The 22,968-nt window shown below is 41.4% G+C and overlaps 1 protein-coding gene across 9 annotated transcripts in view; it reads right to left on the bottom strand.

The window, feature by feature from the left end:
* Window positions 1-249: 249 nt before the first annotated feature.
* Window positions 250-22,968, bottom strand: part of MAP7D2 (MAP7 domain containing 2) — a 114,328-nt gene continuing 91,609 nt past the window's right edge. For all 9 annotated transcript variants that reach the window (XM_066599852.1, XM_066599851.1, XM_066599847.1 and 6 more), the window contains 9 exons: window positions 18,588-18,814; window positions 15,341-15,473; window positions 11,834-12,038; window positions 11,179-11,283; window positions 9,013-9,066; window positions 7,820-7,889; window positions 5,629-5,818; window positions 4,852-5,120; window positions 250-3,639 (listed from right to left, as the gene is read on the bottom strand). In XM_066599852.1, coding sequence (XP_066455949.1) covers window positions 4,871-5,120; window positions 5,629-5,818; window positions 7,820-7,889; window positions 9,013-9,066; window positions 11,179-11,283; window positions 11,834-12,038; window positions 15,341-15,473; window positions 18,588-18,814 — 1,234 coding nt within the window. In that variant the 3' untranslated portion in view covers window positions 250-3,639; window positions 4,852-4,870. The remainder of the gene's footprint in view (window positions 3,640-4,851; window positions 5,121-5,628; window positions 5,819-7,819; window positions 7,890-9,012; window positions 9,067-11,178; window positions 11,284-11,833; window positions 12,039-15,340; window positions 15,474-18,587; window positions 18,815-22,968) is intronic.

Genomic DNA, 22,968 nt, shown 5'->3' on the forward strand with positions numbered 1-22,968 from the left:
CAACCATCATATCAACATCTTACAAGCCCGTAAAGGAGACTGCTGTAGAGCTTTTGCTTTGTCCATGTGGCTTTTAACTACTCCTGCCATCATTTATACTTCTAGAGGGAGCGATTTTGACATAACAGGCATTCTGGAATTTGCTGTAATCTTCACACACACAATATTTTTTAGGTCACTGCGCCCCCATTCTCAATCACCCAAGTATATGCCAACATATAAAAGTAAAAAAAACACACTACCAACATGCTGGTTTCAAAACAAAAATGTATTTCACTTTGATCTATACATGCTATACATGTCATGCCAATTGTGAATCTACAGTTTGTAATAAAATATCACATCTCAATGGACATTTGTAAGGTACAATAGAACACATATGACCATCACATGTTTATTTCTGATGGCAAGTCACAGAAACATGCTTAAGCTTTATTGCACATTCAGCAAGATCGATACCAACAGCGTGGATATAACAGGGCGATGTGCGTTGTTCTACTGAGACACATACTATCCTCCACACCAGGAGTTGCTGTGTGACTTGTAGTACTACAGCTTTCAGACTTAATCTTCATTTTAGTTGATGTTTATTTCTTTTAGGAAAAAAAAAAAAAATCATCCATCCTTTTACATGACGTTTTTAGCTTTATTGCTTATTTACCCTGGAAATTAAAGTGTATCATTTGCCTATTACACAATGTTGCGAGTCAGCTAATCAATGTGTTACATACTAGTCACAACATTCAGACACAAGTCGTTGAGGGGTAACGAAATGTCAATCTCAGCCACGTGCCAATAAGGGACTCCTTATGGCTACCAAATGGATGGATGTACTAATATTTGCATTGCTTTCGTCTCAACACACAACCCACTTATCCAGAACACTTCAAGGAATTCACCATCACTTTATCAACATGTACTGTGGCTTTTGAAAACAAATTGTAACATAATATGTACAGCTTAACAACAATGAAGTAGTCCACATACGGAAACAGATTACATTTACAATGTATGGCACTTCATCTTTATACAGATTACATTCTCATTATTAGTTCTATACACAATCTGGGCAGTAACATTGGTGCCTGCGATGTAGGTAGACCGTAGTGCTTCACCGCTCCGGCTAGGAGCCGTTATCTCCCACTCGGCAGTAATTACAAACAATTAAGAGTTCGCATCCAGAAGGATTCATTGACAAAGTAAGCTTCAGTGGGGTTTGAGGTATAGGACAGAAATGCTCGAAAATATCTAACTCATTGTTGTGTCATACAGCTTATGTTTAGGCCCATGAAATGAAGAATTCTAAAACACATAAATAAAAAAGAAACCTTACAATAAATTCAATTTTTTGAGTTGTCAAATGCTCAAAAATTGAATTATTATTGTATCATGGAGTCAACCATCACTTGATTTATAAAACGTTCCATTAATAAATTGTGTCTGTTTAATTATGCCGATGATACAATTACCTCCCATTTAATGTATAATCCCACATGAAGTACTGGCAATGTGGTAACTAGGAGAGTAAGGGTTCTTTTACACGCAACGATTTATCGTTTGCACGATCGAACGATGACCAAGTTCACCCGTGCAGCTTGTATATACCGGCAGATAGACTGAACGATTTGCGAGTTTTCACATTCGCTGTATGAGTGAATGAGAACAACTGAATGATCGGTATTTAAACCGAACAATTAGCGAACGAGCCAAGGATGATTTTTGTATGAAATGAACAATAAGCGAATGAATTACCGTTCATCGTCGGCTGTGTTTATACTGAATGATTATCATTCAAATTTGAACGATCCAGTGATTTTGTTTTTTATAATAATCATTCCGTGTAAATGTACCCTAAGGCCGAATTCATACTGGCGTTTTAACTGTCCGTATTCAGAAGCCATGCAGGGTTCTAATAAACCAAACTTGCAATATCAACAAAGACCCATACAGTTGTGCATGTCTGATTCACTTAGAACAGTGTTGGGTTCACAACACGAATAAACACCGGAACAATACGCCAGTCTGAATGCGATATAAAGTAATCCCATGTAGAGCTGTATCCATAACATGAGCCGAAGGAGCTGCCAACTCATATCCAAGGAGTGAAAAATAGGACCTAAAGGGGTCATTTTAGCACTTCCTGGCCAAGATAAAATACCCACTGCCGGTTTCCCAACCACCTCGCCAGGTATTATGGAAGCAACAATACACAGAAGTATTGAGTGCTGACAGACATTATTGGTCGTCTGCCCATATAAAAGGACCTCTAGAAAGATTTTCTCTTCATCTGTGCATTTTCTTTTAATGTTGATGGATAAATAGTTCATGTTGAGGTTTACGGACTTGGATCAGCGGTGGTCAACCTTTCTCCCGCTACAATCTAAAACCCTGTTTTACTTGAGAACGAGTTGGCTCATACTTTATACTCAGCATATTCAATAAGGAGACCACAAGTTCTCACAACCCTGCTTTAAGGAAAAATATGACCCTACAGACAAATGATTTGACGAGATTCTGTTATTGTTGACTTTCTACCAACAATGGATTACAATGTAATAGAAATGATCATTTGCTGATTTAGTCTTTTTTACAGTTTGTGTTCCAGAAATGAGAATGCCATGTAATATATAAAATAAATATCTAGTATTCAACACTGGCCCTTGAGTTCCTGGACTATTATCCCCTTCACTGGTTAGACAGGTTACTAGAAAGGACCGAGATATTAACGTACAGTTTATCCTCACATGATTGCCAATATTGGTTTAGAGAGACCCTAAGGTTTTGGTTCAAAATTCTGTCCCAGGACCTGTATGGGGAGGATGGTACATTACCTGTAGTAGTTCTTCTTTGCCATCCTGCCAATTCCTGGTCCTGTTTCCAACATTCAAGGTGACCGACACAATCTTTAGGCTATTTAATCCCCAACGTGAATTGGTAGTGTTAGACTACCAATGCACTATACTTGCTTTCTGATTGGCTAGAGCTCATGTAATCAGCACTGGCCAATCAGAGAGCAGTGTGCATTAAGAAGTTGGAAATTTGTTGCGGCCATCTTGGACAGCTGAAATTAGGGCCCAGAACAGGTGGATCGGAGGGATGGCAGAGTAAAATGGAAGGTAATATAACCACCTCCCCTCGTTCCGGGACTGAATTTCGTCCTGAAACCAAAGTGTCACTTTACATACATCCAGGATCTATTTTTAATAAGTTTTGTAATGAGAGATTTATTATGTTCCATTGATAGCAGAGACACTTCCATTCATCCAGTGTTTACTTGTGTCCGATTTGTCTTTGTAAAGCGCTGATAAAAATCATAAAAAACACAATACACTTCCTGTAATAAAACCGCAAAGTACAAACAGACCAGAAACTGCAGAAAATCAATTTTACAGCAAGTGACCCATTCTGATACCAAGGGCTGCTTTTCATTTACTAGAGAGGTTTCTGAACACAAAAACTAAGCATCTGCTGTAGCTTATTATTTTACCAACATGGAACTTTTTTTGTAATAGTACAGCTGAAGAATTGCAGGATATATTCAGTTCCGATAATAAAATCCAGTATTTGGCTCTTGATGTTGAGCTGCCAGCAGTGCTCATTGGCCCAAAGCGCATTTCTTGACGAGTTACTCTGCAGCATCTGAAGGAGAGAAAATTCAGAGCAGAAGAAAACTAAAGTTTGGTGTATTTATGTCTGAGTCTACCAGTTCTCCATATTTGTTTACTACATGTGGTTTAGAATCAGGCCTATAAAAAGAGGAGTGAGGCTCTTGATATTGAACACCTATGCTTGACTATTACGCTGGCCAATGTTCAAACTAAGACGCCAACTGCAGAGTTGTGCATGGGCCTACCCTACCAAACCACCCCCCTGCCACACACACACTTCGTGCTCTTTTGACCACTCTCGGCAGCACATCCATTCCCATCTCCGTTCCCAAATAATGATGGGTTGCTGATCCATTTTTGGTAGCTTAAACGACCCAATCAGCCATGGATCAAGCGTTTTGCTCCTTCACCGGCTGATCCCGTTTAAACAAAGCAACAATCGGGCAAGTAATGAATGGTCATTCATGATGATCGGTCCATGTAAGGGTATGTTCACAAGGGCCATATTCACTGCATATTTTAGTACAGATTTGCAGCAGCTTTCACACTTTGCTGCAATCTGCAGCGTATGTTGATTCCACACCGATTTTTCCTGCACCATGTGTATGAGATCTTTCAAATCTCATCCATATGACGTCTGTTGTGAATGCTGTGGAAAATCTGCAGCACTTACACCCTGTGTGACCAAACCTTAAAAGGGCCTTTAGATATCATGGCTGATGTTAACCTCATTGTCATGTTGTAGAACTAGTCTGAGGGTTTACTTTGTTATGTTGCATGCCAACCTGCTGGAAGTAGAAGATGGCCTCTGGCATTTACACAATGTTCAATTGGTATAGAAGGCCAAATGTAGGCCAGAAAAAACACATAATTACATCACCACCATTAGCTAGAGCTGCTAACGCACACAAGGGAAGATATATGGATTCATGTGGTTCCTGCCAAATTGGCTTGGTGCCGCAGAAAATGACAGGAGGAAAATACAACATAGTCTATCTGCTGTATATCATCCACTACAAGGTCAGGGAAGTCGGTCTACATACCAGACTGGTCATTCCCGCTAACCCCTTACGCAGTTTGCACCAATTAAAATATATAGTGCGAGAACTTCTTCTCAGATAGCCGGGTCTAGACTGGATCATTACCATTATTTATAAACCACATTCAAAAGACTGGTGCTATCTTAGAGCAACATGACTAACACTACATGGCCTATTAATGAAAGGAATATTCTTCAGCTCACCCATATTATACTGCGCAAGTCAGCAGATAGTGTTCAGTTTAGGTTCTTGACTTGGACTGCTAAATCCATCAATAAGATTTCTATTACAGTCATCAATATGTATGCTCTCACTGGCTATCTTGGAATATGTGGCTTGGCCAGTGAAGTCCAGCAGATCCTCTAACGCTCTGGAATTATTAGTCCCATTTTGATCCAATGACACTCCAGGAATGTGGTCATTCAATGGTGAAAACTCTGGGATGGATATAAGTTCCTCCTTGGACACAGGGCTGTGAACAGAAATAACGGGTCTTTTATGTTATAATGGTAGACATTAAAGGGCTGTCCCACCAAATGAAGTTATCCATCATCTACAAGGTTAAGCGATAATGATCAGATAGGTGGATGGGAACAGGGATCTCCCTGAAGTCCCCAAATGAATGGAGCAATGCAAACTACAGCTCTATTAATACTAGAGATAGGAGAGTGTAATTGCTTAGATAACTCCCATTGAAAAGAATGGAGTGGCAGTATGCATGGGAGACCACCATTTCCTTCATTCAGGGACATTTGGAACCCTCACTCCTGTATTTGGCAGGGGTCCCATTGACTATCCAGGGATAACAGCAATATAATGATACATTCCATAAAAACAAGCATCTAAGCTCCACATTTTATCATAAAAAGAAATACGAAACCTCTAATTGGGGACGAAAGTCATCCTTTTTGGGTGGTGTCTGACAGCTAAAGAAAAAAAAAAAGAACCATACTCATGTTGGGTGAGATTAGTTTGTATACCTCACTTCCATTGACTGAACTTCATCAGTGGAATCATCCAAGCTGTTACATTTCCCTTCAAGCACATCAAGATGGATGGTACCCACATTCGTCTTCAAGACACTTGGGAACAGTTCTTGAGGCTTTGTTTCAATGATTCTAATAGCTGGTGCTTTACTTTCCACATGTGCTGAAAAGCCATTAAGTTGACCTAGAATATCATTAAACAGAGAAACACGGTGTAAAATGAAGAAAAGATGATGGTAAAATCTCAGATGCTCGTACAGAATTGACACAAACTAACAATATCCTATTCTACTCCTTAGTTTCAAGCCTTCACTTTGTAGCCATGGTTCACAGGCAGCAGCCAATACATTAAGACTATTACGGATTGCTAAAGTGGTCCCCATTTCATGTGTGTGGGGTCTAGAATCTATGTAAATCTGGACATTATCCTTGCAATTCTACCAGACTCCCTCTTTAGCATGTTGTGCATCAGTAGAAAGCTGTCCTGTTCATTTGCTTCCTTTTCCTACTGTATAGATGTCTTAGACCAGTCTCACACAAGCGTTTGTAAAAATGACGCATTTTTAAAGGCACCAGTTTACAATGTTTTGGAACGGCGTTTTTTTAAATGCATTCGACTGCGTTTTTTATGCACTCCATTACTGCAATGGCGGACGTGGTGCATTAAAAAGCGCTGCAGTGCACTAAAATAGAACAGACAGCGTTTCATTACGCGGCGTTAGAAATGCCGCACTAAAACACTCGTCTGAGAGGCCTAAGGGCAATCTCACACTCACCATTTTTTTAAAGCGTGCGGCGCAGCATTTCAAACGCTGCGCTAAACACTGTACTACGCCTCCATTGGATTTTAATGGGACTTCACAGACTGGTGTTCAAATGGGGCGTTTCTTACACTGCGATTTGCAAGCACTGTCTGCTCTATTTTCATGCATTCAATAGCTTTTTGAACACACCTCATCACCCATTACAAGGATGGGGTACGTTAAACGCTATACAATGCATTCGAAAATGCTGCTTAAAATCGTTTTACCGACAATGTGTGACACAGTGGCCTAAAGGTTATAGACACCTTTGCATATTTTTAGTGCGTCACTTGTATTATGTAGCACGAATCATTAGTGCAATTTGTTTACTATTTTCTTTCTCTTTTACTTCTGCAGTATGTATGTATGTATGTATGTATGTATGTATGTATGTATGTATTATAATACACTGCAAGCCGCTCGGGCCCATTCAGTCTCGAAGCTGGCTCCCTTTCAACTCTCCAGCCCCTCTTGTCTTTTCTCATGAACTTGCATATAGAGCGCAAATCTGACTTGACTTACTACAATTTGATTTCAAATTAGAGGCATGTTCTCAACAGCAGGAGGGGGGGGGGGGGCTGGACTGCGGTAACAGGGAGCCGACTGCTGGGATTGAGACTGAACAGCTTGTAGTGTATTGTAATAGATGTAAGTTGCATGGAACCAACAGTAAACATAGAGAACATTGTAAACAGAGGTTCTAAGACGTGCAATTGCGTGTATCTGTCCACAATAGTACTAAATGTTCAATAAAAGTAAACAATTTTTAAATTAAAACCAATTGTAGAAATATTTTATTCCACATAATACATGCAATGCACTAAAAATTACGCAGATAAGTCCACAGCTTAATTTAGAAAAGCCTATGCTGGTGACTAGTACCCTGTAAGCCTAATGCTATACAGTAGCTAGTATTTTACATACATGCAGCAGTATAAGGGCGTGTTCACATGTCGCCAATTTGCTGTGGATTTCGTCACAGATTTTGCTGCAGAGATGCAACAGATTTCACCTTTTCAATTGATCTCAACTGAGATCTGCACCAAAATCTGCAACAAAACTTGCAACAAATCAGCAACGTGTGAACGCATCCCAAGGCTATATTCCCATTCTGCGTTGGATCCACTGTCCAATGGATCAAAACGGTCACCTAATGATAATGGGGTCTGTTGAGGTTCTGTTTCCTCTTTCTGATAGCAAGAATAGAGCTGCATGCTGTGCTATTTTTTCAGTGAAGGTGATGGAAACCCTGACGGAGGGTGTAGACGTTGGTGTGAGGGGAGTTTAACACATTCAACTGAGGCAGCACCATCCTTCGCGATGCATTTATGTTCAAAGCAGCCCAAATCATTGAAGTGACTAATTCAAAAATATCAGCTTACCTTTTTCATCGTGCTTCTCTAGAGTTTCACTTTTTAAAGGCAACTGGATGTCTGTTTTGGACTCTTCCTTCTGTGAAACAATACAGTAGACTGGTCTTAGGGTAATCACACTCTGAGAGTCCTATTCTGGGGACTATGCCATTGTTAGAAGGCTATTGAATGTTTGACATGGGCTACCAAATACCTAAATATTGACTCACCAATCACAGAACAAATCTCATATTAAACTGTCCTACAAACCTTTTGGGAGAAATCAACAAAAATAGTGGGTCAGGAATGCACTGGGGCTTCAGAAAGGTTCCAAAGAATCAATTTCATACTGATGACATAAGACAAAATATTTTGTATTCATCATCGTCACTGAGCTCCATCCCTGCATACCATAGACACTGCATGTACAGTAAATGCCAGGTCTCTGAAATTATGCAAATAAGGAAGATGGAACAATACCTCTACAGTGCCACCTAAATGATTTTCAGGTATACTGCCTTCCATGTTAAGACTCTTTATAAAAAGAGTCCAATATGGACTTGCAGGAATGCTGCCTTCCAATAGGTGGCGCTGCAGACGCATTGTTCCATCTACCTTATTTGCATATTTCCCATAGGAGCATGGATGGCCTTATAAGTCACCTCACACCTTCTAGGTGCTATCCTTAAGAAAAAAAGAAACCTTTCCCATCTCTCAACTTACTACTGGTATTGTCTGAATGCTGTAAGTAGCAAACGCAGAAGAGATAATTTCTAATTGGCAGAGACTTGGTTTTTAAAGGGGTTTTCCAGTGAAATACTATTGATCACCTATCCTCAGGATAGGTGATCAATAGTTGATCGGCTGGGGTGCGTTGCTCGTTACCCCGACCGATCTAGTCTGTAACTTAGCTGTGTGACATAGCCCAATACGATAACTTTCTCATAACCTACTTTCTACTCCAGTCTCCATATTGTAACTTCTACCCTTAACATGCCATCAGTGTGTCCTCTCAAATCTGGATACAACCTCCCCACTTGTCACTAATCCACTCTACAACTGCGGCTCATTTTAAACAATGGTATGAGAATTTTATTGCGACATTTAAAAACATATTTCTACAGAATGCCTTTTGTAATGATCAGAGCATGGCAGTGATGTGCGCATATCTGTGGTGAGTGCAACATGTTATTATCTTACATTTATTGGTCAGAGAAACATACCTTGGGTTCTATCACCTCACTCTTCCTTGTTCTTTTCATGATTTCATCAATCCTCTAGGTAGAGAAAGAAAAATAAACAAACATTACATTAACTAACGAGAAGCTTTGTAATATGCAATTTAACCCATTTAGCACCAGGCACTGTAAATATATGGTGCCTGGTCCCGGCTTTAAGCCCAGACGTAGGTAAAATTACAGCGGGGATTAAGGCCTCCTGCTTCTGTAATCAATCAGAGGCAGGACTGGTTGTTAGCTGTTAGTAACAGCTGATAAGCTGGAGGAGAAGGCAGGAGGGGTTTTTAACCCTTTCTGCCTTCTCCTTCCCCGAGTACACAGCGCTCAATGAGCGCTGTGCACTGAAAAGTGAAAGCGGAACTTCCACTACGGGAACCCAGAGGTCACGTGACCGCCGGGATTCCCTGCTATAGCAGAGTTGCAGGGTTGTACTAGACCCTGACCAGCTCTGCCAGTGACTAATGTTACTACAGTGGATGTTTTCTCATTTAAGAGGGGCTCCTATGAATGCCCCAACTACAGTGGAAAAAGGTCTTATATGAAATCTTAGGGGACATAGATGGTAAAAAGAATAGTTACATAAATAAATAAAACTAAATTACAGAATAAAACAATATATACATAAAAAAGAAAATAACCCAAAGCCAACACCAACCAAAACCATCGCTACATGCGCCCTGTAATCCAAAACCATACATATTATATTAAAATGTCCGAAACAAAATGAGGAACCATTCCCATACTTTATTTGAAATGTAGTAATTAAAAAAAATAAAAAATAACTAGAAATGTTAAAAACAAACATTTTTTTTTGCTTTTTACCCCCAATAAAACAAAACAAAAAAAAAAGGGGAAAAAAGAAATCAGTGAAAAAGATATTAAAAAAATAGATCTGTATGTCACAGAAAAAAAAACGCGGCGAAAATAATTTTGGTAGCTAAAGGAAAAAAAGATCAGTAAAACCACCACATGGGTAAAATGTGGACCAGAAACCTAAAAGGTTTCTGGTCCTTAAGCTACAAAACAGCCTGGTCAAAAGACGCTTAAGAAAATGAAGGGGACAGAATAACACAGGCATAAAAAATAGTTTTTGGCCATGAAGTTCTATGAAAGTTCCTGCACATTAATTTCTTAAAACATCTCTCCATAGTGGTTCTACTTTTGTGTTACAAAGCTCCGAATCCCCCGCACAGTTATAGAGTTAAATGATAAAACTCTGCTATCACTATGTGGGGTTACATATACTGTACTGCTCAGGCACTGAACTCAATATTAACCTAGTATTCAGTAAGTTCTTCAAGTTATCCAAGATCAGCCAAAATTGCAGCAAAGCTGGAGGATGGTGCAAAATAAGTGTTATATACCAGTTGAACCCTCCATCGCTCCAGCATGGCTTCTCATCTGGTCTGTGTTTACAGGGCTGCAGCAGTGATGTCACATCAACACATGACTGTAGCAGCCAATGATTGGTCTCAGTAGAAAATAAAGACCAGCGAGGAGCAGCAGAGAAGTGGCGTGGAATTAACTGTTATTTTGCACCATTTCCTGCCTTTGTCCCTTTAAGTCCCCCCTTCCTCCAGTGGTAGCAAAATTTTACCCATTATAGAATTTAAAGGGAATTCGTCACCAGATTTATGGAGCGCTATCTGGGCACGGAAACTCAGATTTTAGTGCTGGGTAACTCATCACCTGCCCTTGCCCTCCAGCAGGTGGTGGACCGCTTTCTTTCCATATTGTGGAAGAAAAAGTTGACAATCAGTGGCGGCAGGGGGTTGGTGGTGGTCAGGAGAAAGTGCAGCTCATGAGCATGATAAATTATAGAGGACGAGCACATAGCTAAGTGCTTTCCAAGTTGGGCTGATGTTGCTGCACAGAAACAGGGATTTTATGAAAAAGTATTGACATACAAAATGTAAGTGATAATTCGCTGCGATCAGGGTCTTGGTCAGTAGTTTATACAGTCCTCAATAGGCGAGCATGAACCTAGTGACAGATGGAGGATTTGAAGCTTTAGAACAAGGGCATGAACCACTTTAGAGGGATATTAAGAAATCGGCCCATAATGTCGGAGCTAAAAGATGGATATTCATTCAGCAATTATAACATGACTCTAGGTAATTTGTTAGATACATAGTAATACATGGAATATACCTTTTTTCTCTCCAAGCGTTCCTGTTCAATCTGCTGTATGATCTGCTCCCTCTCAATTCTCAAGGCTTCTGCTGCCTCCCGCGCCTTCAGTTCAGCTTCTTCCTTCTGCAAAATCCAGAATATGGCACATTGACGAACATGTGGGATTGGTATAACAAACACAAGAGGATTATGGTGAGTGACCACCAACGTAGACCACCCTTGCCCATGATTCTCCAGCAGATTTAACCCCTTAGTGGCATGCCCGGAAAATCTCCAGGGCTTGCTGCACTGACCATGCAGTTAAACCCCAGAAGATTTCTGTGGACAGCTCTAGTGCTGAAATGCAGGTCAAGACACAGCTATTGTGCCACTGTGCACGTTTGCCACTTCGAATTACCTCAGGAAAATCTCTGGGGCTTGCTGCGCTGACATGGTAATAATAAGCCTGCAACTGAGGGGGTTAAGGGAATTCTATAAGAAATGCCAAATTGAAACTCATATTTCACATGTGCAATGAATGGTTATATGAGTTATAGCCTTATATAAAATGGCAGGGTGCGTATGTTGGTGCCTGCAGGTAGAATGAACCAAATCCTTGGTGCCTTAACCAATAATTTAGTATTATTTCATCTACTAACTCTTGCTTATATAATGTAACCCCATATTTCATTGCCTGTTTTTCCAAGTAGGCCTGCAATTGCTTTTCTTGTGCTTCTTTTCGGAGACGTTCTTCCTCTGCTCTTGTCTTTTCCTCTTCTTCTGATTTTCTTTTTGCTTCCTCTTCCTCTTGTTTCTTTCTCTCAGCCAAAAGTAGTCTTTCCTCTTCTAAACGGCGCCTCTCCTCTTCAGCCTTCCTTCTGTCCTCCTCCATCTTTTGCCTGTACATAAGCATAAAAAAAAAGATCAAAGAAGAGCTAAAGAATAGGCATAGACTGGGTTCACAAGGGCCGGATTTCCAGTGGAATTCTTGTGGATTGGCCGCACTGAAAATCTGCGAAAATTCTGCTGGAAAACCGCAACTGCGGGTTTTGGAACGGCTTTGACACCTGCATTTCTGCTGCAGCCATCTCCGCAGAGAGGCTGCTGCGGAAAAAAAGGAGGAATTACATGCTGCGTCTTTAATTTCCGCGCTACATGGCCGTTTTCGCAGTTTGGCCGCAGTGTGTGGCCGAGATTTTTGCTGGCTAATTCCAGGATTAGGAGCCGCATGCAGAATTACACTGCGGACAATCCACACGGAAATTCCGCAGCAAATACGTTCCGTGTGAACCTAGCCTTAAAGTCAGCACAATTATCTACTAAGAATCGAAATAGAAGGCCCTGCCATGCACATCCACAAAACACATTCATTTACTAGTACTGTCAGGCAGCATAAACTTAAATTAAGCAGTCTGAAAATGCGCCAAATTTATCACAGTGGCTCATGCGGTGTGATAAATTGTGTGTAGAGTTAAACAGTTTGGTTCAAGTTTCCACTGCTTGATAAACCAATCACAGCCATTCAGTGATGACATACATCAAACGCCAGCCAATTAGAGCCGGCGCTCGATCCAATCACAGCACTCGCTTGCTGAAGGCGGGGTATTCAAAGCCCCGTTACCAAGAAAAGAATCCTCAGCGCTGGGAAGATCAGCGCGAGGGAGCAAGACGCCAGCGGTTGGTGAGTATTGCTGGGGGGTTTTTCACCTAGTGTAGCTAGGGCGTATTTTTGGGGCAGGGCTTATATTTCAAGTCACACCCTCCCCCGAAAATCAGGGTAGTGCTTATTATCAGGGTGTAGCTTATTTTCGGGGCAACACTGTAGATTATATCTGAATAAATAAGTAGCAGCAATCAGACAGATGGTAAAAATGATATAAGTAATGAAATGGCACAACTACTCCTTGTACAAAGTGCATAGTGCAAGCAAATAATATATTGCACTCTACCCAAAATTTAGCCCGCACACACAGGACTGGGTCAGATTACGCATGTGGGTTCCCGCAGTGGAATACAACCTGGTGCCCGGTCGGTGACCCCTGTGTCCCTGTCCGGATTCTTTTCTTCTGTGCTGCGGATGTGCCAGCCGGCGCACATAAGTAGTACAGATTTGAGTGCACCGTCGCTATTTTTTTTCTCCCCGAGCGAAAAATCACAATTGATTTCCGCTCATGAGCTGATCCCACTCCGTACAAAGTGGGTGCCAGCTGGCTGCTAACTCTGATCGTGGCTGTTGATCCACTAAATGCCCTGATTATGGTTTGGGGTTCCTGAACTACCTTATCCCTGTGATGTGATCGAGAGTTGCCGTTCAGCTGCTATGGCAGCCAGGGGCCATCTAAAGGCCCTCCAGTGCGGACATGAAAAAATGCCTATGAAAAAGGTCTGTCAAATTGCGTATATAATGTACTACTGTGGTATTACATAGTACTGTATAAGTGATCAAAAAACAAACAAATTCCAGAATTATGCATTTTTGGCCATGCCCTCTCCAAGCAAAAATGTAATAAAAAGCTATCAAGAAGTCACATGAACTCAAAAATGGTACCAATAGAAACTATGAGACGTCCCGCAAAATATAAGCCCTCACACAACTATATCGACAGAAGAATAAAAAAGTTATGGCAGGAGAAAATCCCCCCCCCCCCAAAAGATATATAAATTGTTAAAGTAGTACAGCAAAACTAGATAAATGTTGTATCATTGTAATTGTACTGTACCGCAGAATAAAGTTGTATGTAAACCCATAGATGCAATACCCCTCTCCCCTCTAAAGATGGCGGAATTGTGTTCTGTTTTCTTTCCATTTCACTCCACTTAGACATTTTTACAAGTTTCACAGTAAATTAAGTGGTACATTAAATGGTGTCAATGAAAACCACAACTAGTCTTGTAAAAAGACAAGCCCTCATGTAGCTATGTAAACCGTAAAATAAAATTATGGCTTTTTGAAGGTAAGGAGGAAAAAATTAAAATGGAAAAACAGAAAAACAAAGCCTGCGCCTTTAACCCCTTGAGTGGCACGCCCGGAAATTTTCCGGGACGAGCTCCACTGCTCATAGCAACATAGCCCGGAAGATTTCCGGGCTATGTATCACTATGGGAGCTGCAGAGCACAATGCCACAAGCTGTAGCAGTGTGCTCTGCCTGCACAGACCTACATAGAGCAGTGCAGGACTTTGAAAAACCAGCAGAAGATATTGCCGACATGCCGGCAATCTCCTGGTTTGTTTACAGGTTGCCATAGAGACCATCGGCTTGTCAGAAGCAAGCCGATGGTCTCTGTGGCAGGGAGAGCTTGGTGCTTAGCTGTCAGAGGACAAGCAGGCACCAGCTCTTACAGCAGAGATCAGAGAAAACCTCCGATCTCTGCTGTGTTAACCCTTTACATGCTGCAGTCTATGTGACTGCAGCATGTAAAGGGCTGTCACTGCAGCATGTAAAGGGCTGTCACCATCGGACCCCCGGAATGTGATCAGGGGGTCCTGATGGGTCCCTGTGGAAGTCCCCTAAAGGGACAAAAAATTAAAATTCTAAAAAAAAAATATTATAAAAACACTTGTCTCCCTTTACTTTGTAAAAAATCAAAAATACAATCACACATGCGGTATCCATGCGTCGTAATGACCCAGAGAAGGAAGTTAATACATTATTTAACCCCTTAATGACATGGCCCCTTTTTTTCTTTTTTCCCCATTTCTTTTTTTCCTCCCCCGTTTAAAAAAATCACAACTTGTCTCGCAAAAAACAAGCCCTCATAGGGCCATGTCAATGGAAAAATGAAAAAGTTATGGCTCTTGAGACGCAACTGCAAAATTAGTTGAAATTCAATGATTAGACCATTTTAAAAAACCTGCCCTGGTGGGCACGACAGGGTGGTAGGAAACCCGCCACTCAAGGGGTTAAGGGGTTAGAAGAGTGCCGGAGTGTCCATGACATCATTGAATGGCTGTGATTGGCTAACACACGTGCGCCTTCAGCCAATCACAGTATTAGCTTTCTGGAGGCGGGGATTTCATGCCCTGCGTCCAGAAAGCAATGCTCTGCCAGGGACCAGGAGGGAGCGACAGCCTGCAGCATCGCCGCAGAACGCCGGGGGAGGTGAGTACTGATTTTTTTCCCCCTATTTTCCCGCTCTAAAACGGGGGTGCGTCTTATAGACCGGTGCGTCTTATAAGGCGAAAAATACGGTACTACTTACCTTTCTAGTTCCTCGCGCTCACGTCTCTCCTGTTCTTCCTGCTCTTTCTGCAGGCGGGCCTGGCGCCTTTTCTCAGCTAGTATTTTTGCTGCTTCATCTGCATCAGTCGTACCTGCTGTCATCTTGCTGGAACCTGAGGCAGAGTGGGATATTCTCAGTAATGTTATTCATCTAATTATAATTTTAAAAAAAATTGATTTTCATCTTTACGAGTCACTGGTCAGACCACACATGGAATATTGTGGACAGTTTTGGGCACCGTGTACTCAAGGAGGACATATCAGGGCTTGAGCGGGTACAAAGGCGGGCAACCAAAGTAATAAATGGAATGAGTGGACTATAATACCCAGAAAGGTGATTAAAATTGGGATTATTTAGTTTAGAAAAAACATGGCTGAGGGGATAATACAGAGATCTCTCCCATCATTCATTTATACCCAGGACTGTGACTGTAACAAGGGGGCATCCTCTACATCTAGAGGAAAGAAGGTTTCCACACAGACATAGAAAGGGATTCTTTACTGTAAGAGCAGTGAGACTGTGGAACTCTCTACCTGAGAACGTGGTGATGGGGAACTCACTAAAAGAGTTCAAGAGGGGCCTGGACACCTTTGTTGAGTATGATATTACATGTTATAGTCCAGGAAGATCCAGGAAGGAATTTTTCCCTAAAATGAGGGAAATTGGCTTCTACTTCATTGGGGGTTTTGTTTTCCTCTGGATCAACATTGCAAGATAATATGCTGAACTAGATGGACATATGTTTTTTTTAGCATTACATACTATGTTACCATCTAAAAACGTGTAAAGCCCTCCCTTGCTACATTTTCACACAATTATTCTACTTTAATAACAGCTAATATACTAGGTTTATTGCTTTCTACAGATTCACGCTGGCTACTATTTTAATATTTAAAATTAAAAGAACTATATAACATACAAAAACTGTTAAGAGGGTAGAAAAAAATGGTCTGCTGTATTGTCAGAAATAGCACCACATCAATCTATGGGCAGTCTCTGACATTGCAGTTCAGCTCCATTAACTAGAATGGGGATGAGATGTATTTTACACACTGCTTATCACCTCTTTCAGCTATGTGCATCTACAAGGAAATGATCTTTCCGTATAGCTCCCTCCCAGATTCTACTCGCTGTCAATTATCAATGTTCTGCCAATCATTTTGCATTTAACCCTTTCCAATCCAATGTCGGGCCTGCCCAGACATCATCATTTCCCTCCACAGCTCCAATGTCGGGACAGGCCCGACACTGCAGTGCAGGAGTGCATCTGCACCCGATCGTCAGACACATCGGGTGCACATACACTCCTGCACTGGTTCTCATTGAGGACCCCCGAGGAGAGGGCAGAAAGGGTTTTTAACCCTTTCTGCCCTCTCCTTTACACATTACATAGCCCTCAATTAGCGCTATGTAATGCACGGAGATTCCGGCCGGCGATCATGTGACCGCCGGTGTCATCTGACCCCCAGCAGTCACATGAACGCCGAGCCGGGAGCCTGCACCGTGGGGGGCCTGCTTACCTGTCCGGCGTCTTCCGCATTCTCCCTTCTGTCTCCCGGCTCGGCGGTCATGTGACCGCTGGGTGCCACCTGACCCCAGCGGCCACATGATCGCCGAGCCAGGAGGCAGAGGGAGAATGCGGAAGACGCCGGACAGGTAAGCAGGATCCCCCACGGTGCAGTGAGCACCTACACCCTCCTGAACTCTGTCAGTTCAGGAGAGTGCAGGGAAATGTATTTTTTCTCATCCATTCTCACCAGCTCCAATTTATTTGGAGCTGGGGAGAATGGGGGAGAAAAAATAATTGGATGACTGTGAGGTGTTCCGAAAACAGCAATCTTCTGGATTCAACATTGTGAAGCCTATGTTATAACCTCCTTAAAGACCAGACACTTTTTAGGGATTTTACCCATGTGGTGGTTTTACTGCCCTCATTTTTTTTCTTCAGCTACCTAAATAATTTAGCTGCGTTTTTCCTTGTGACATATAGGGCTATTTTTTATATCTTTTTTTCAGTTTTTTAGTTTTATTAATTATCGGTACAAAGCTAAGAAAAAATTTTTTTTTGCGTAAATATACAACATTTTAAAATAGAGGAATGGGCTCCTCGTTTTGTTTCAGACATTTTGATGTATAATTTGCATAGTTTTACATTACAGAGCACATATGGCAATGGTTTTGGTTGGTGTCAGCGGTGGGTCATTTTTATTTTATTCTGTAATTTTTTTTACTTCTCTTTAACAGCCTTGTCCCCATGAGATCTTTGGGGGGTCATTAACATATTTGTTTTTTCTTCACACTTATTCACTGTAAAAATATATATATTAAAAAAAAATATATATATATTTAGATTTTCCTAAACAAACCCCTCTGTACTCCGCCTGATAACATGCTCCCTGACCTACTGACTGCAATCCCTGCTAGCCATCATAAACCGCTCCTGCAGTCATACTGTTTCTGCCGTCACACGGCTAAATGTCTGACCATTGTCTATGTGTATATCACCCCTCACTCTCCACCTCGCCACACAGTGCACATCTCCAGCCCCTCTACCTTCTGTATCACCCCATTACTTGTAGTATGTAAGCTCGTTGGAGCAGGACCCGCACCCCTATTGTTTCCATCAATTGATTACTTTGTAACCGTCGTTCTGTAATTTTTGTACTTTTGTCTTTCTGTATCCCCTGTCTATGTAAGCGCTGCGTAATATGTTGGCGCTATACAAATAAAGTTTATTATTTAATTATATATATATGATTCATAGGAGCTGCATCCATAGGAGCCCCAGTTACAGGGAAAAAAAAAACAAAAAACAACATTCTCCAGTAGTGACAATAGTCACTATCAGAGCTGATCAGGGTCTTCTAAGACCCTGCAGCTCTGCTGTGACAGGGGGCACCCAGCGGTGAAGTGAGAGCCGTTCGAACAGCAGTAGTAACACTTTTGCTTCCTCTCTGCACCACGTAGCACTTATTGAGAGCCATGTAGGGTGTAAAGGAGAAAGTTAAATGCTTCTGCCTTCTCCTCCGGGTCCTCGGTGGTAATTAATAGCAGAGGACCTGACCTGCTCGTGCTTGATTGCAGGAGCTTTAATTCTGCGCTGTATTTTTGCTATTGCCCATGATTAAAGCCTAAAACCAAGCCATAAATTTACCGTGCTTGGTCCTTAAAAGGTTAAGGTTTACTACATAGAAACATTCTTAACTGCAGTTTATTAAGCACTGACTTTCATTTGCTTCTTTCTTCTCTCCAGACGAAGAAGATTTGTCAGGTTTAGCAGGTTCAGTCTTGAACTCCACTGGATGTTCTTCTGTTTTAGGAGTGCTTTGCTGTTTCTCTGCCTTCTTCTTCTTTGGTGTATCCTGGATGGGACTGGATTTCAACTTGACAGGGGATGCTTGGTATTGCTTGCTGCTCCTCGCTGGCGACTGCGAGTAAGATTTTGAAAGTGATCTGAAAGTGAAAAGATATCAAATGAGACTGAAATCCGTACAAACACATTGTGTACAATTCATTAACGAGGTTAATATATTCAGAAAGTGTTCAGTCTAATAGCCTCTAAAGTAATGAGCCCAGAGTTATGTATAATGGCACTTTCAGGCTTAATCCACATTTTTCTTATCCAAGACATCAGTTACCACATCAAAGTTAAGCCATTTAGAATTAGCAATCCTGTAAGCATAATATTGGTCCAAGTTTTTCAGACTGATATTGCACTTTAACTTGTAATAACTTGAGTTCGCCATCACCAGGCAGAGAGTTCCGTAGTCTCACTGCTCTAACAGAAAAGAACCCCCTTCTATGTTGATGCAGAAACCTTTCTATTGTAGTCTACCCACTCCATTTAATTAAAGGGGTTGTCCCGCGAAACAAAGTGGGGTTCAGCACTTCTGTATGGCCATATTAATGCACTTTGTAATGTACATTGTGCATTAATTATGAGCCATACAGAAGTTATTCACTTACCTGTTCCGTTGCTAGCGTCCTCGTCTCCATGGTGCCGTCTAATTTTCAGCGTCTAATCGCCCGATTAGACGCGCTTGCGCAGTCCGGTCTTCTTCCTTTCTGAATGGGGCCGCTCGTGCCGGAGAGCGGCTCCTCGTAGCTCCGCCCCGTCACGTGTGCCGATTCCAGCCAATCAGGAGGCTGGAATCGGCAATAGACCGCACGGTGCACCGCATGGTGCACCGTGGGTGAAGATCCCGGCGGCCATCTTACTTAGGTAAGTAAGAAGTCGCCGGAGCGCGGGGATTCGGGTAAGTACTTGCCGTTTTTGTTTTTTTTATTCCTGCATCGGGTTTGTCTCGCGCCGAACGGGGGGGGGGGCTATTGAAAAAAAAAAAAACCCGTTTCGGCGCGGGACAACCCCTTTAATTTAGTTGCCCACTGAGGTGCATAACCTTACATTTATCAGTGTTAAAACCTCATTTGCCACTTTCCTTCTGTCCAAGTCTCTAACTTATCCCGATTGATTTGTAACGAAGTATGGGCTTCTCATCATACTTTACAGTTTAGGGTCATCTACAAAAATTGATAATGTACTGCAATCCCTCTAAAAGGTTGTTAATAACATTGGTGCCCAGTACTGGCTTATTTTATTCGTTTTATTTGACACAATTGTCAAACAAAGACAGTACACAATGATGTTTACAAAAACAGTATTGGGTTTTCCCAATTATTGTAACTGATAATACTAAAGTATCAAAAATATACTGTCTGTTATTATACAGCATTAATAGATCAGTAGACTAAAACAAACAATCAAACTCAAATTTAAAGTTACTGGCATATAAAAGACAAGAAGAAAAGTCGCCCAAAGGGGAAGTTAACCATTAGTTGGTATGGAATGTGCATCCAACCAAGAGCCCCATATTTTTTGGAACTTGCTAGGGCAGCCCCTATGTTGGTATATGACTTTCTCATAGGGGATAATTCTATTGAGCAGCCCTTTCCAATAAGGAGGGTGATTTCACCGCCATCCACTTCATGGCAATAGGGTCATTCCGTGTCAGTTCAACCAACGCTCCCGGTCGACCATCTCAGATTTCAATGAAACTTTGCACAAAGATAGACCCTGACCCTAAACTAAGATAGCCAGAATATTAGGCTTCAAAGTGCTTTGGTTCACGAGCTACAGGTCTTAATCTAGGGGGTTGTCATGTGATTACAGCGCGCAACCTGAAAAAAGTGGCGATTTCAATCCATTGCCAAGCCAGTTCCAATGACTCTAGAGCAATGAAACTTCACACACTAGGAGAACTTTTGGTGCTGAATTCAGCTAAGCTACTCAGACTGCCACTCTTCTCATCATTCTGCCACCATTGCATGTCAAAGTAGCTGAAAAACTATATCGCGCAAAATAAAACTCATATTTTAAGCAGTAATAACTCATAATCAATGCAATCCAACTCAGCTCTGAATTTATCAATGTGTACTCCATAGAAACGGTTCTCATTATTCCCATTATGGACCCAAAAGGATGCATAGCTCTTAAGATACAATGAGTCAAAAATGGCAAAAAACACTTTTTTGCTAATTTTTCCCTTTTTCAAAGGTGAAAATCGGAATGTACTCCATTTTTATTTTTTTTCGTTTTTGTTCTATTTGGAAGAGAATTTTGTGCTCTACAAGATTCGATGTTTTTCATTTTGTTCCCAGACCTTCTAGATGGGAAAATATCAATTCCAAAAATAATTTACCTTCTCATGATTTCTAAACTAATTATACATCCATGCAAAACTTACACTTATTTTATTATTTGACCTCCGCGAGTGCATAGGACCTTCACAGGCATGGATATTTTACCATCTAGAAGGTCTGGGAACAAAATGAAAAACATCGAATCTTGTAGAGCACAAAATTCTCTTCCAAATAGAACAAAAACGAAAATAAATAAAAATGGAGTACATTCCGATTTTCGCCTTTGAAAAAGGGAAAAATTAGCAAAAAAGTGTTTTTTGCCATTTTTGACTCATTGTATCTTAAGAGCTATGCATCCTTTTGGGTCCATAATGGGAATAATGAGAACCATTTCTATGGAGTACACATTGATAAATTCATAGCTGAGTTGGATTGCATTGATTAGGAGTTATTACTGCTTAAAATATGAGTTTTATTTTGCGCGATATAATTTTTCAGCTACTTTGACATGCAATGGTGGCAGAATGATGATAAGAGTGGCAGTCTGAGGAGCTTAGTTGGATTCAGCACCAAAAGTTCTCCTAGTGTGTGAAGTTTCATTGCTCTAGAGTCATTGGAACTGGCTTGGCAATGGATTGAAATCGCCACTTTTTTCAGGTTGCGCGCTGTAATCACATGACAACCCCCTAGATTAAGACCTGTAGCTCGTGAACCAAAGCACTTTGAAGCCTAATATTCTGGCTATCTTAGTTTAGGGTCAGGGTCTATCTTTGTGCAAAGTTTCATTGAAATCTGAGATGGTCGACCGGGAGCGTTGGTTGAACTGACACGGAATGACCCAATAGTTTTCCGAGTTAAAAATAGTTTTTCTCTAAGAAATATTTGCGTATAATGTGGCCAATGTTCCTCATCAAATAGACCGAACACCACAATCTTTGGGTCTAGATTTATGTTCAAGGGTGGAGGTAAGAGTCGGGATATAAAATTGATAACCTCAGACCAAAAACTTGTTATTTAAGGGAAATCCCATATGAAATACCAGAAATCGGCATTGAGTTGCTGGCATCTGTGACAGGCTGATGTAGGAGTTTTACCCATTTTGTGGAGATGCACTGGGGTCAGATAAGACGGGTGAATAATATAGAGTTGTATAAACGTATTATTAACAGCTGGGGATACCGTCAGATGGGATTCCACTATATCTGACCATTCTTCAGTAGTTAGTGAAGGAATACAAGACTGCCATTTATCCTGGCTACACAGTGGGTTATAGCTGAACTTAGCTGAGAGTAGATGGGTATAGAGCTCTGTTTTTAGGCCTTTTGACCCTTGGGACCTGAGTATACCTATTATAGTGTATTTTGATATTTGGATGATAACCAAAGAAAACTGGGTATTTAGAGCAGGACATAGCTAGAAGTATCGAAACTATTGAAGTCAAGATACCTGCAATTTTTCACACATGGGTGAATGTAATAATTTCATTGTTGTCATATACATCCCCTAATTCAGAGATGCCTAATGAGACCCAATATTGACAATCTTTTATTGTCTGTAATGAGGGTAGGGTGGTAGTCCAGTACTGACTCTTGTGGTACCCCACGAGTAACGGTGCACTAAAGGTGTTATACACACAGCCATCTAGAAGCTGGTCCCTCTTTGAGGCCTCATTCACACGAGCATGTGCTGGTGCATACATAGGTGTGCACAAAACGGGTGCACCAACGTACATGCACAAACACGCGTGAATGCATGTCCATGCAGCATTGCTTTCAATGGGGCCATGGCTGCTGCCGGCGGCCCTATTGAAAGTAATGGTCTGCTGGCAACCCCTGCAGTAATTTTCAAGGAAGGGCTTTAAATATAAGACCGTCCATGAAAATCATCCCTAGCGTGTGTAAAAAATAAAAAGATAAAAATACTCACCTTTCCGGCGCTTGGCGAGTCTTCTCTGCCCTGTCCCCGGC

This window comes from Eleutherodactylus coqui, chromosome 4, assembly GCF_035609145.1.
Source record: "Eleutherodactylus coqui strain aEleCoq1 chromosome 4, aEleCoq1.hap1, whole genome shotgun sequence".
Lineage (NCBI taxonomy): Eukaryota > Metazoa > Chordata > Amphibia > Anura > Eleutherodactylidae > Eleutherodactylus > Eleutherodactylus coqui.